Raw genomic sequence first — 12,703 nt, 5'->3', positions numbered from 1 at the left:
TATTATTTCAGGTATATTATTAGGACTTTAATAAAATGGCCGCCTGTCACTTCTCTCCTCTCTTTTGTTGTATTTAACCCACAGGAAAATGGCCGCCAAAGTTTCTGGCAGAGATGAATTATAAACAGTTTGTATTAACAATTCGTCCTCTAGTGATTTACAGGATACACTGACAGACACAGAACTGAGCATGCGTGGTACTGCAGAGACCCGTGATTCCTCGGTGGCCATCTTGGATAGGGGCAGAGATGTAATAATTATACCGAGGGTATCTTTGTCTACACAAATACCTGGTTTTGCGCATGCGCGTTTTCACAGCAACTGTGTTGATGCCTGTGCGGACATATTGGATAGGGGCAACAGATATTACAGAGATGAAGGAGGCTGATGGTGATGTGTGGTATGCTGCTGTTCCAGCGCAGATATCATTGTATATGTTGTGTGTGTTATGTCATACTACATACATGTTACATGTCCTATATCATGTGTACAATACCCCCAACATAGGGGGCTCTCTTACAGCAGCACAGAGGAAGCCTCCTGGCAGCAGAGGGGTCCTAACATGGTAGCACAGAGGGGGGCCTGCCACAGCAGCACAGGGGAGGGGAGCCTGCCACAGCAGCACAGGGGAGGGGGGGGCCTGCCACAGCAGCACAGGGGAGGGGGGGGGCCTGCCACAGCAGCACAGGGGAGGGGGGGGGGGCCTGCCACAGCAGCACAGGGGAGGGGGGGGGCTGCCACAGCAGGGGAGGGGGGGCCTGCCACAGCAGCACAGGGGAGGGGGGGCCTGCCACAGCAGCACAGGGGAGGGGGGGCCTGCCACAGCAGCACAGGGGAGGGGGGGCCTGCCACAGCAGCACAGAGGCATCTAACAGCAGCACAAAGGGGGCTTCACATGGCAGCACAGAGAAGTCTCACAGCAGCACAGAGGGGGTCTCACAGCAGCACAGAGGCCGAGGGGGGCCTCACCGCAGCACAGAGGGGGGCCTCACACAGCAGCACAGAGGGGGGCCTCACACAGCAGCACAGAGGCATCTAACAGCAGCACAAACGGGGCTTCACACAGCAGCACAGAGAAGTCTCACAGCAGCACAGAGGGGTCTCACACAGTAGCACAAAGGGGGTCTCACACAGTAGCACAGAGGGGGTCTCACAGTGGTACAGAGGAGTCTCACAGCAGCACAGAGGGGGCCTCACATAGCAGCACAGAGAAGTCTCACAGCAGCACAGAGAAGTCTCACAGCAGCACAGAGGGTTCTCACACAGTAGCACAGAGGGGGGGTCTCACAGCAGCTAAGAGGGCCTCACACAGTGGTACAGAGGCATCTCACAGCAGCACAGAGATGTCTCACAGCAGCACAGAGGGTTCTCACACAGTAGCACAGAGGGGTTCTCACAGCAGCACAGAGGGGGCCTCACAGTGGTACAGAGGCATCTCACAGCAGCACAGAGAAGTCTCACAGCAGCACAGAGGGGGCCTCAAACAGTGGTACAGAGAAGTCTCACAGCAGCACAGAGGGGTCTCACACAGTAGCACAGAGGGGGTCTCACAGCAGCACAGAGGGGCCTCACACAGTAGCACAGAGGGGGTCTCACAGCAGCACAGAGTGGAAGTGATGTTACTTCGGGGGTATTTGCCGGTTTAGGCTCCATCCTCACCACAAATACTGAGCGTCTGCTGGTGGGTGTGCGCGGCAAATGACGTGATTCTTGTCAATTACCCCTGTCCTGAACTGCAGTTCCAGTGATTTCCTCCCCATCCTCAGTGCTTCACTAGAAAGTGGGTGGAATGTGGGAGATACACTTGCTCTTCCGTGGGTGCGGGGGGACCGCCCATATAATCAGGAGTCTCCCTCAGCTTCCAGATGAATAGGGAAACATGCCGTACCTGGGTTACTCCCTCCACTGGTAATGTTTCACTCTCTTTATCCTGGACGGTTAGTGTGTCTTGTGGGCCATGGCTGGGAACTTCCGTACTGTTAGGGACTAATATCTGTGATTCACACACACCAAAACAAAGATCCCGCACCAGTATGAGGACAAATATAGTCATCAAATCCTCTACTCCAGACATACATTAATGAGGCAGTAGAGCAGGAATGTCCAAACTGTGGCCCTCCAGCTGTTGTGAAACTACACATCCCAGCATGCCTTGCCTAGTTTTAGCATTCCCTAATAGCAAAACTGTGGCAAGGCATGCTGGGACATGTAGTTTCACAACAGCTGGAGGGCCACAGTTTGGACATTCTTGCTCTACTCCCTCATTGATGTATTACTGGGAACTTTGTATTCTTCCAATATATGAGAATGGGAGGAGCTACCCGCTGCTTAGGATAAGCCTGTAGGACTGTGGGGATATCCCCAAACCAAAACCCTGACTCCTTTGCCTCTAGCTGTGATTGACGGATGCGTGCGGTGCTAGGCTTCACCAATAACAGCCGCGTTCAACGGAGCTGGTTATGCCAGCTCCGCCCTCGATGCCGCCTGGTCTTATGAGGGACAACGCATCTGTCAAGGCAGGGAGAAAGCAAGGGGAAAACTAACCAAAGCCCAACAAGGGACGGGGAACCCCCAGAGTCCCCAGGGGAGCAACAATGCTCAGGAGATGACACACTACATATATATGAATGCACCGGTAACTATGGCGACAATACACGGTGTAGGCGCAACAATGCACAGGGATGGTACAAACAATGACAACTAAACCCCAAGTTCACCGCACTGGGGTGCACAACTACGGGGGGGCTGCACTACCCAGCAGTGCGGGACTACAAGCAGTATGCAGGTGGTAACGCAGAAATACTGGGAGTAGTGTGACTGCAGGGAGACCCCTGACTTATCTGGGAAGATGGAGAACCACAGATGAAGGACAGGCTGCAGCTGCACTGGGACACCAGGAGACACGACAAGGATAATCCAGGGGTCAGGAACACACCGGGGACTGAGGCAACACAGGGTCCAGGACGCTGAGACAGCACAAGCTTGCACACAGAACTATGGCTGGGAGCTCTGAGCTAAAGGCTATGACTGGCAGGGTTGCACAAGTCAGGATGCCTTATCAAGGCCTCTGGTAATTAGAGCAGCTGTGAACTCCAGGCTAGCAGGGCTGATGAGATCACACCTGTGCATAATTAATGCACAGGTGACTGGGCTGAAATGGCACAGACTCACCACTGGAGGCCACCAGAGAGTCAATACCAACACAAGCTGAAATAAACCCATGACAGGCAAGACAGATAGGAGTCATAAATAATGGGGCAGATGAACCAGCGTTAAGTGCAGAAATTACGTTTATCCTAATGTATCACTAGCGCACCGAATGTGTGCTAGTGACAGCCCGCCGAGTTACGCTCGGTGCATGTCCTGAAGACGGGCGAGTCCCGAAACGGCGTAGACATTCTACAGTAAAGCTTTTGCACTTTTCACCTAAGACCCGGAGTGACATCTCTTTTGTGTATGGTATATATATATATATATATATATATATATATATATATATATATATATATATATTGCTTTCAACAACACACTGAATTTAATTGTGTTTCTACCACGAATGGTCTTGTGAGTCTATCCGAGAAGAGCTACAAGGATCGTTTGAGAAATGTGGTAAGTTCCTATGGGATGGCACCACAATCCCTTTGGTGAGATGACACCTGGAATTGGAAAGTTCCACCCTTCACCCCGGCCAGCCAAAACCCGGCAAGTACTAAAGAGTTTTTCCAGATTCCGTGCTGAGTCGGCCATCGCAATGGACAATAAATTCCTCATCCCCCCTATTCTCTGGTATCCGCTCCAAGCGACCTCTTCCGGTTTCCACATTTTTAATTCCGGTTTGTCGGGAATTTGAGTATTTAGCCGGCTTTGAGACACCCTACTTTTCCCACGGTAACCAAAAAGTTTGGAAACTGGCCGGACCAAGCGTAACGCCTCTGAGGGTAACCAAACTTGAGTTCAGTGCAGTCTATTGTTTCATCAAATCGCAAGATAACGACCCAAACCATAAGTGCACGCTATGTCACAGCTACGTCGGAGGAAAATCCCTTTGGCTTCAAAGCATGGAAAAGCCGGAAGAATCCAAGATGTAAGGGTGGAAGCGAAGCAACCTAGAAGTAGAACACATTGGTGGGAACTTCTCCAACAGTGTTCAGACGAACCCTCCAAATTGTGATTTAGTTTTCTCTACAATTGTTAATTTGTTTTCTTCTTTTACATTGAGAAATTAAGACAAAAATGGGGGTATTCAAAAACCTTTGCAAGGTAGTTTGTGTACCTGTTCAGTGTAATCCAGAGTAGACCATGAACTGTCCAATCAGTCATGATGTCTGATTTGCCTTTTCTAAAGATGTATTTTGCCAAAGAGACTCCATCTTGGTTGGATCTTTGGACCCCGTCTTAATCGCCACCACTTGTATAGGACCCCAGGGTAACCTCTGGTACATTGCTGAAAGTTTTTAAGTACATAAGACTCTATATGACAATGTGATCCGACTATTTCACACCACCTATGTCTGGGGATAGTCATTTACAATAAGTTACTATACATTTAAAGTTTTGTCTTGTTGCCCATAACTCAGTAATCCTGGGGGTATATGGTTGGAGGCTTACGGGTACGTGTGGGTAAGTATGACTATATCTACCGGGTAGAGAAGGAGTTCCCAAATCAACCTCAGAGGGTAAATGCAACTAACAAAATTACCCCATGCCATGTTTAATATCTTACGTCAAATCCCAAACTAACTCGGAAACATTTTAATTAATCATAATGACCTGTAATGTGTACCTTATATAGGAAATAACCTTTTCTTACTCAACATTTCTTACTTGAATTTATATAACAAATGTGAGCGACGCTGGCATTTTTTAGCGGATATTTTGTACCTCTCACGGAGATGTTGGAACTTAAAGGGTTAAAATGAACAAATTGTAACATATATACACTGGTGAGTCCTGGAGTAAAAATCTCCTGTGTTCAAAATAAGACAATAATACCGTTGAAACATGGTTATTAAACTTGACATTTTATTTTTGTTCATTTCTGTTATTTTATTATTCAATTGCTATTTTCAGAAAATTAATATATTCCCACAATAGACAAGAATATCAGTATTTATTGAGGCTTCTTATCAGCTCACGGAAATTATTTATTTGTGAATTTTCTGATGTCTATCAAGATAAGCTTTACATGTAAAACATTTCCCACACTCAGAACATGGAAATGTTTTCTCACTAGTGTGAGTTCTCTTATGTTTAACAAGATCTGATGACTGGGTAAAAGATTTCCCACACTCAGAACATTTATGTGGCTTGTCACCCGCGTGACGTCGCTCATGTGTAATGAGATATGATTTATGTGTAAAACATTTCCCACACTCAGAACATGTGAATGGCTTCTCACCTGTGTGAATTCGCTTATGTTTACCAAGATCTGATGACTGAGTAAAACATTTCCCACACTTAGAACATGTATACGGCTTCTCACCTGTGTGACTACGCTCATGCGTAACAAGAGCGGATTTCTGTGTAAAACATTTCCCGCATTCAGAACACATAAATGGTTTCTCCCCTGTGTGAGTTCTCTGATGTACATCAAGATGCGGTTTCTGTTTAAAAGATCTCCCACATTCAGTGCATGGAAACAGTTTCCGAATTTTGTGACTATTCTTATGTGCAACCAGATGAAATTTCTCTGTGAAACATTTCCCACACTCAGAACATGGAAATTTACTTTTCCTTTCTTTTTGATTTGTTTTATGCTTGACCACGGGTGATTTCCCAGGTAAATGTGTCCAGAATTCAGAATATGGAAATGGTTTCTCTCCCGTGTGAACTCTCTGATGTATAATAAGATGTCCTTTTTGGGTGAAAAAATCCCCACACTCGGGACATGACAAAGGCTGCTCTCCTGCCCCAGCTGGCTGATGGGTTATAGTCTTTACTGTATGTATAGAGCTTGTCTTATCGGCTCTATGAGCTGCAGTAGATGGACCAATATCTGAGGACTCAGGAGAAATTTCCCAACGACGTGTAGTCGAGTTTTCTCCTTGAGCGTCTTCAATTTCACCATCTGAAGAGAAGCGGAGATGTTCCTCTGACGTCTTCCTGTTGAGGTGTCCAACTGCGGAGGATAAAACACAAAGATGGTGTATAGGAGTATTACAGTTCTATGTAACAAAGACCTCATGCCTGTGCCCTAATAGACAATCTGGCAGGGCATGCTGGGACAACAGCTGGAGAGCTTCAGATTGACCAGGCCTGAACTACAATGTTCAGGAGACTATTGACACTCTACCACCGAGGTCCTGGAGTTAGGCTTAGCCGCATTTGAAGCATTAATCTTAATGTTCTCTAAATTCGGTAGAGAACCACCCCTACTACCATGATGATGTTGTCCAAGAGTCCAGCTACTCAGTTCAATACAATCATAAGAAGAATATTACATCCCGAAAAGACTGGTTTTATGTCAGAGAAGTCTACTCATACTCTTGGCCCCCTTTAGTACATATCTCTGTAAAATGTATGAAGTCATTTTGGGGGCAGTGCTTATGTGTCTGTATGCTGCCAAGACCTTCAACTCAAGTCAACATGCCGAATGTAAGCATGATGCGCCTTCATTCTACACCAGACTTCCTTGGCTAAACACTGCATCTACAGCCCTCCAAGTTGCCCGTTTCTTTGTACTTCTTCAAGAGCTTGAACAGCACATACTGAATTCCCAGTCTGCTTTGAAATCTTTGCCTGGGAGAGACCTTGCTGATGCAGTATAACTATTTTGTGCCTTGTTGCTGGGCTCAATCTTGCCATGGTGTATGGCCTGTGACATGAAGCTATCTTCCACAACTTCACCTTTGTAGCAGAGTTTGGCTGTTCCTCACCCAGTTTTAAGCCTCCTACACCGCTGTTTCTGATAATGAATGTGTTTCGACCTACATATGAAAATGATGATCACTATCACCTGTTTGGTATGATTGGTTAATCATAGACCTGACTACAAAGTCGCTGATATAGGGCAAGTGGACCCAGAAGAGCTCGGCAACAGTTAGGCTACACAGGATGATGATGGCTGAGGTGACTGGAACAAACATTTCTGCTAACCCCGCAAGTCGGGTGGTCTCAACCAATGCTCAGCCATCACAAACTGGGTTAGCCAAGGTAGCGGCATTCCTCCACTGGATCAATAGGGCATTTCCCTTCATACCCACTTAGACGCAGGAGGACAGGGTGGCACAGGTAAGATTAGTTTAGGGATTAACCCTTTGAGTGCAAACGTTACTCTAAGAGATGTGCAAAATATCCACAAAAACGCAAGCCGGAACTTGTGTAATATCTGGGCGCCCGATGCGATTGATTGTATGCCTTAACTTAAGGTATACAATCAGATGCGATGGACGCGATTTTCCGGTAAAATTGCGTCGATTGCATCGCGACCAAATCACATTCGATGCGATCGACGCGATTTTCCATTGGGTTCAATATTAAAATGGTCCTGTTCATTTCCCCACTATCCAAGTGGGCATAGAGTTGATTTTATATAGCGTGGCAAGCCCCGCGAGGGGACACAGATTACTTAAAATGTATTACGCATCCGCTCGCCACGCTTCGGGCTCGGTGGCTCGCAGCGCTAGCCACGCTATAAAAAATATTTAACTAAGCTTCAATTGCCTGCAAGACCTCAAGTGATTTATATTCCTCGACTACGGCCCTGGCATTTTTAGCAGATATTTTCTGGTTCGGTTGCCAAAGGAAACGACATGTACTCATGTAACCTGTGACCTTCCATCGTCCCATCCAATCATAAACCCAGAATGTAATATAATAACAAAGGTGGTTGTCGTTGTTGGAATACATATAACTTTAGGACACTGAAATGAATGTCCCTAATAGGAAAGTGCACGGGGAGGATCACACTTACCGTCACACAAGGTCTAACCTCGTTCAATAGAATTGGAATCACAGTATAGGGAGAGCAGGAGTATAATAGGGGCTGATGGCTCCTGATGTATGAGATACACCAGAGAGTGCGGGGAGGAGACTGGTCAGATCTCTGGGCTGGTAACACACAGTGACATGATGTGAGGAGGAGAGCAGGAGTATAATAGGGGCTGATGGCTCCTGATGTATGAGATACACCAGAGAGTGCGGGGAGGAGACTGGTCAGATCTCTGGGCTGGTAACACACAGTGACATGATGTGAGGGGAGAGCAGGAATATAATAGGGGCTGATGGCTCCTGATGTATGAGATACACCAGAGAGTGCGGGGAGGAGACGGGTCAGATCTCTGGGCTGGTAAAACACAGTGACATGATGTGAGGGGGAGAGCAGGAGTATAATAGGGGCTGATGGCTCCTGATGTATGAGATACACCAGAGAGTGCAGGGAGGAGACTGGTCAGATCTCTGGGCTGGTAACACACAGTGACATGATGTGAGGGGGAGAGCAGGAGTATAATAGGGGCTGATACCTCCTCATGTATAAGATACACCAGAGAGTGCGGGGAGACTGGTCAGATCTCTGGGCTGGTAACACACAGTGACATGATGTGAGGGGAGAGCAGGAGTATAATAGGGGCTGATGGCTCCTGATGTATGAGATACACCAGAGAGTGCGGGGAGGAGACTGGTCAGATCTCTGGGCTGGTAACACACAGTGACATGATGTGAGGGGAGAGCAGGAATATAATAGGGGCTGATGGCTCCTGATGTATGAGATACACCAGAGAGTGCAGGGAGGAGACTGGTCAGATCTCTGGGCTGGTAACACACAGTGACATGATGTGAGGGGAGAGCAGGAATATAATAGGGGCTGATGGCTCCTGATGTATGAGATACACCAGAGAGTGCGGGGAGGAGACTGGTCAGATCTCTGGGCTGGTAACACACAGTGACATGATGTGAGGGGGAGAGCAGGAGTATAATAGGGGCTGATGGCTCTTGATGTATGAGATACACCAGAGAGTGCGGGGAGGAGACTGGTCAGATCTCTGGGCTGGTAACACACAGTGACATGATGTGAGGGGAGAGCAGGAATATAATAGGGGCTGATGGCTCCTGATGTATGAGATACACCAGAGAGTGCGGGGAGGAGACGGGTCAGATCTCTGGGCTGGTAAAACACAGTGACATGATGTGAGGGGGAGAGCAGGAGTATAATAGGGGCTGATGGCTCCTGATGTATGAGATACACCAGAGAGTGCAGGGAGGAGACTGGTCAGATCTCTGGGCTGGTAACACACAGTGACATGATGTGAGGGGGAGAGCAGGAGTATAATAGGGGCTGATACCTCCTCATGTATGAGATACACCAGAGAGTGCGGGGAGACTGGTCAGATCTCTGGGCTGGTAACACAGAGTGACATGATGTGAGGGGAGAGCAGGAGTATAATAGGGGCTGATGGCTCCTGATGTATGAGATACACCAGAGAGTGCAGGGAGGAGACTGGTCAGATCTCTGGGCTGGTAACACACAGTGACATGATGTGAGGGGAGAGCAGGAATATAATAGGGGCTGATGGCTCCTGATGTATGAGATACACCAGAGAGTGCGGGGAGGAGACTGGTCAGATCTCTGGGCTGGTAACACACAGTGACATGATGTGAGGGGGAGAGCAGGAGTATAATAGGGGCTGATGGCTGCTAATGTATGAGATACACCAGAGAGTGCGGGGAGGAGACTGGTCAGATCTCTGGGCTGGTAACACACAGTGACATGAAGTTGTTGGTGGTGGGCAAGAGTACCCACTTCATCCTAAAAATGCAGGGTCCAACCTGGGAATATGGTCCTGGGGTCATGTAGGGTTGGATGTCCCGAGTCGGCACCTTTCATACTGAACCTGGTATGAACCTGCATTTTATTGAACGATCATTAGAAATGGCCTTTTTAAGCACACAAAGATGAGGTGAACAGGGAGAGCGGGCCTGCTCACCTCATTGCAGCAATCATGGCCGATGCAGTACCACTGTGCATGCATGTGTTTCATATTGCTTGGGCTTTACTGATGTTGGACTCAGCAAGTGAGATCCGAATGCATCTTCTGACTCTGTGCTCTATAGTGTAGAGCAGGGCTGGGCAATTGCGGCCCTCCAGATGTTGATGAACTACACATCCCAGGATGCTTTGCTATGTGACCATGCTGAAACTGATGCAACGCATGCTGGGATGTGTAGTTCATCAACATTTGAAGGGCCGCAATTGCCCAGCCCTGGTGTAGAGTTATACCTGGAGGAGGAGATCACTGTTTTTGGCAGAGGGGGCCAGGACCTAACGCCAGCATTTGCAGACCGTGGCTTCGGTTATGCGGATTAGTACCACGAGCGAGCGAAGAACGTGGGTCAGAGACCACCCTCATGGAGATGTTTTCAAGGAGACTGTAGAGGCTTATCAAGATGAGCAGTGGATGACACACTTTCACATGTCGCGTGCTACCTTTGACTACCTGCTGGACCTACTCACCCCAGCACTTACGATGCAGACCACCAACTACCGGGCACCCATCCAGCTAAGGATGATACTGGCGATTGCGATGGCATGGTATGCTACGCCAGGAGAGTCCCACACAATCTTCTGCTTGTTTGATGTTGGGATCTCCACTATCTGCAGTATTGGGACACCAGGTGACGGAGGCTATTGTGGATTCCCTATACAAAATTTTTATCTGTTTACCGCAAGGACAGATGACTCCATCCTCAGCTTTGTGTGGCGTGTTTACCCCTAGTATGTCAGTGCCATTGATGGGACCCATATTCCTATCATTTCCCCCCTCGTGTGACAACCCTGCTGATTATTATAACCGGAAAGGATAGCATTCCATCGTCTTACAGGCTGTGGTTGACCATAAATTCTGGTAAGGATGGTGGTGGAGAATGCCTTTGGCCACCTGAAAGGACTTGGCGCTGCCTCATGAAGGCGAATGACGTGGACCTGAAGTTTCAGCCGCATGTAGTAGGGACTGTGCCACACTGTAAGTGTAGACTTAGCGGCCATTGAGTGGCAACATTCCTCTAACGCCGAACTCATTAGGGAAACCATTTGTACCCACCTTAATGAGATGCTACGATTACTCATGTTAATAATGGCAAACAAAAACTTTGTACAGTTTCATTTTTGTTTTACTTGTACAAAAACTAACCTGCTAAAGGCACAGGCATATAAAGCATACAACTATGTTATTTGTAGGAACAAAATTATAACATGTGGGGAACACATATCAAACCCTAAAAAGCCAACCTCCCCCCCCCCCGCCCCCATAACATGAAAGTTGGGACCTTATAACAGGCCAAAACTATCAAAGTTCAATAAAAAGTCCAAGCCAAACATTGGCTATTGCAAATGCCCGTATCAGTTTATTCAGGAGACGGTGCTTGAGGGTTAGTGTGTTCATGGTAGAGACCTCCAGAATATGGAGAATAACTGTGCTCAGATACAGTAGGGCCCTGGATAGTTGGGTGCATGTTGGTACACTGAATGCGGGGCAAGATGCGTTCCAGGAACTGGAATTGCCGGTCTTGGTAGTCACACATGATGCGCTCTTGGTGTCCCATAATCTGCGTTATGAAGGATTGCTGCAGCTCTTTTTCCGCCTCTATAAAACGGAGTTGGCGGGCATCCTCATGTTGCTGCATGTTGTTCTCCATCTTGTGCAGTTCTTCAACGAGCCCCTTGGTCATTGTCCGTGCAGCGAGCTCTACGTTAGTGACTTTGCGCTTCCTCTTGGGAACGGTGTATACTGCAAGGGGAGTAAAAGAAGCAGAAAAGGGCATTAGAAAAAGCAGTGGTGTGACCGTACGTGTTTGTGGCCTCCTCCCACCTGCGCTTGATACACTTCGTGACACTAAACTTTCCCGCGGGCGCTTATGGTGGCGTATAGTGCAGCATTAATGTGTATTGGAATGTGGGTGCTTTGGACATTAATTATGGTAAGCAAGCACAAATACTTACTATTAGCGCGCGGGTGAACTGCCTGGCGTGCCCCGTCCACATCTCTCTCCTGGTCAGTTACAGCGTCCGCACTGGTGCCGGGTATGCCGTCATAAACACGGTTGGAGCATGAGTCCGGATCGGGGTCGATAGGGTCATCCGCGAATTGTGTCGGAGATGTTCGGCCACATTGGGTACTGTCCATGGACTGCATCTCAGCATCAACCACAAAGGGTGAGGGAGTGGCAGACCTGGGGGGTGACTGGCTGATGGAGTCACCGAGGGCAGCGTTGCCAAAAGCTCTGGCGCACTGGTCATAGAACATCCAGTCACGCCTTTCGGGCCCGCCCAGTTTCTGGTTGAGGTCATGGAAACGGTTATAGTGTTTCTTGAGTCCTTTGAGCTTATTGACAATTTGCTGCTGGCTACGAATGATGCCTCGTGATGCCAGGTACTTGGTAATTGTACGGTATATCTGGGCATCCTTGACAGTGCCCGTCATCTGGCTCCGGATCTCTGCTTTCCCTCTTATGTACAGAAGCTCCCTCACCTCCTCATTTGTCCAAGACATTGCAGGCTTCCAGGTGTTATAGAGCAATGCTGCGTTCTGTTGTGCCACAGAGCTTGCACAGTGTCTTCTTCCGCGCTGGGTGATGCCTCTGCGCGTCTCTGAAAAATCACAACAACAGGAAGTTGCCCAACTTAGCCAATCAGCATCAGCGGAAGCAACCCGGGAAGGAGGGATATGTCCCTAAACCAATCATACTGGCCAGTTCACCAGGTAGATCT

The 12,703-nt window shown here is 48.1% G+C and overlaps 2 protein-coding genes across 5 annotated transcripts in view; one reads left to right on the top strand and one right to left on the bottom strand.

Annotated features, from left to right (window-relative positions):
- Window positions 1-12,703, top strand: part of LOC146009857 (uncharacterized) — a 426,052-nt gene that overhangs the window by 274,229 nt on the left and 139,120 nt on the right. The gene's annotated exons all lie outside the window — the stretch shown is intronic.
- Window positions 1-12,703, bottom strand: part of LOC146007356 (uncharacterized) — an 83,342-nt gene that overhangs the window by 49,540 nt on the left and 21,099 nt on the right. Inside the window, exon 5 of the mRNA XM_083145705.1 lies at window positions 5,148-6,118. Coding sequence (XP_083001831.1) covers window positions 5,148-6,118 — 971 coding nt within the window. The remainder of the gene's footprint in view (window positions 1-5,147; window positions 6,119-12,703) is intronic.

Source organism: Crinia signifera, chromosome 6 (assembly GCF_055691185.1).
Source record: "Crinia signifera chromosome 6, ASM5569118v1, whole genome shotgun sequence".
In the NCBI taxonomy this organism is placed as follows: Eukaryota; Metazoa; Chordata; class Amphibia; order Anura; family Myobatrachidae; genus Crinia; species Crinia signifera.
Note: the sequence above shows the minus strand (reverse complement) of the source record. Positions and strands in the feature narration are given on the sequence as shown.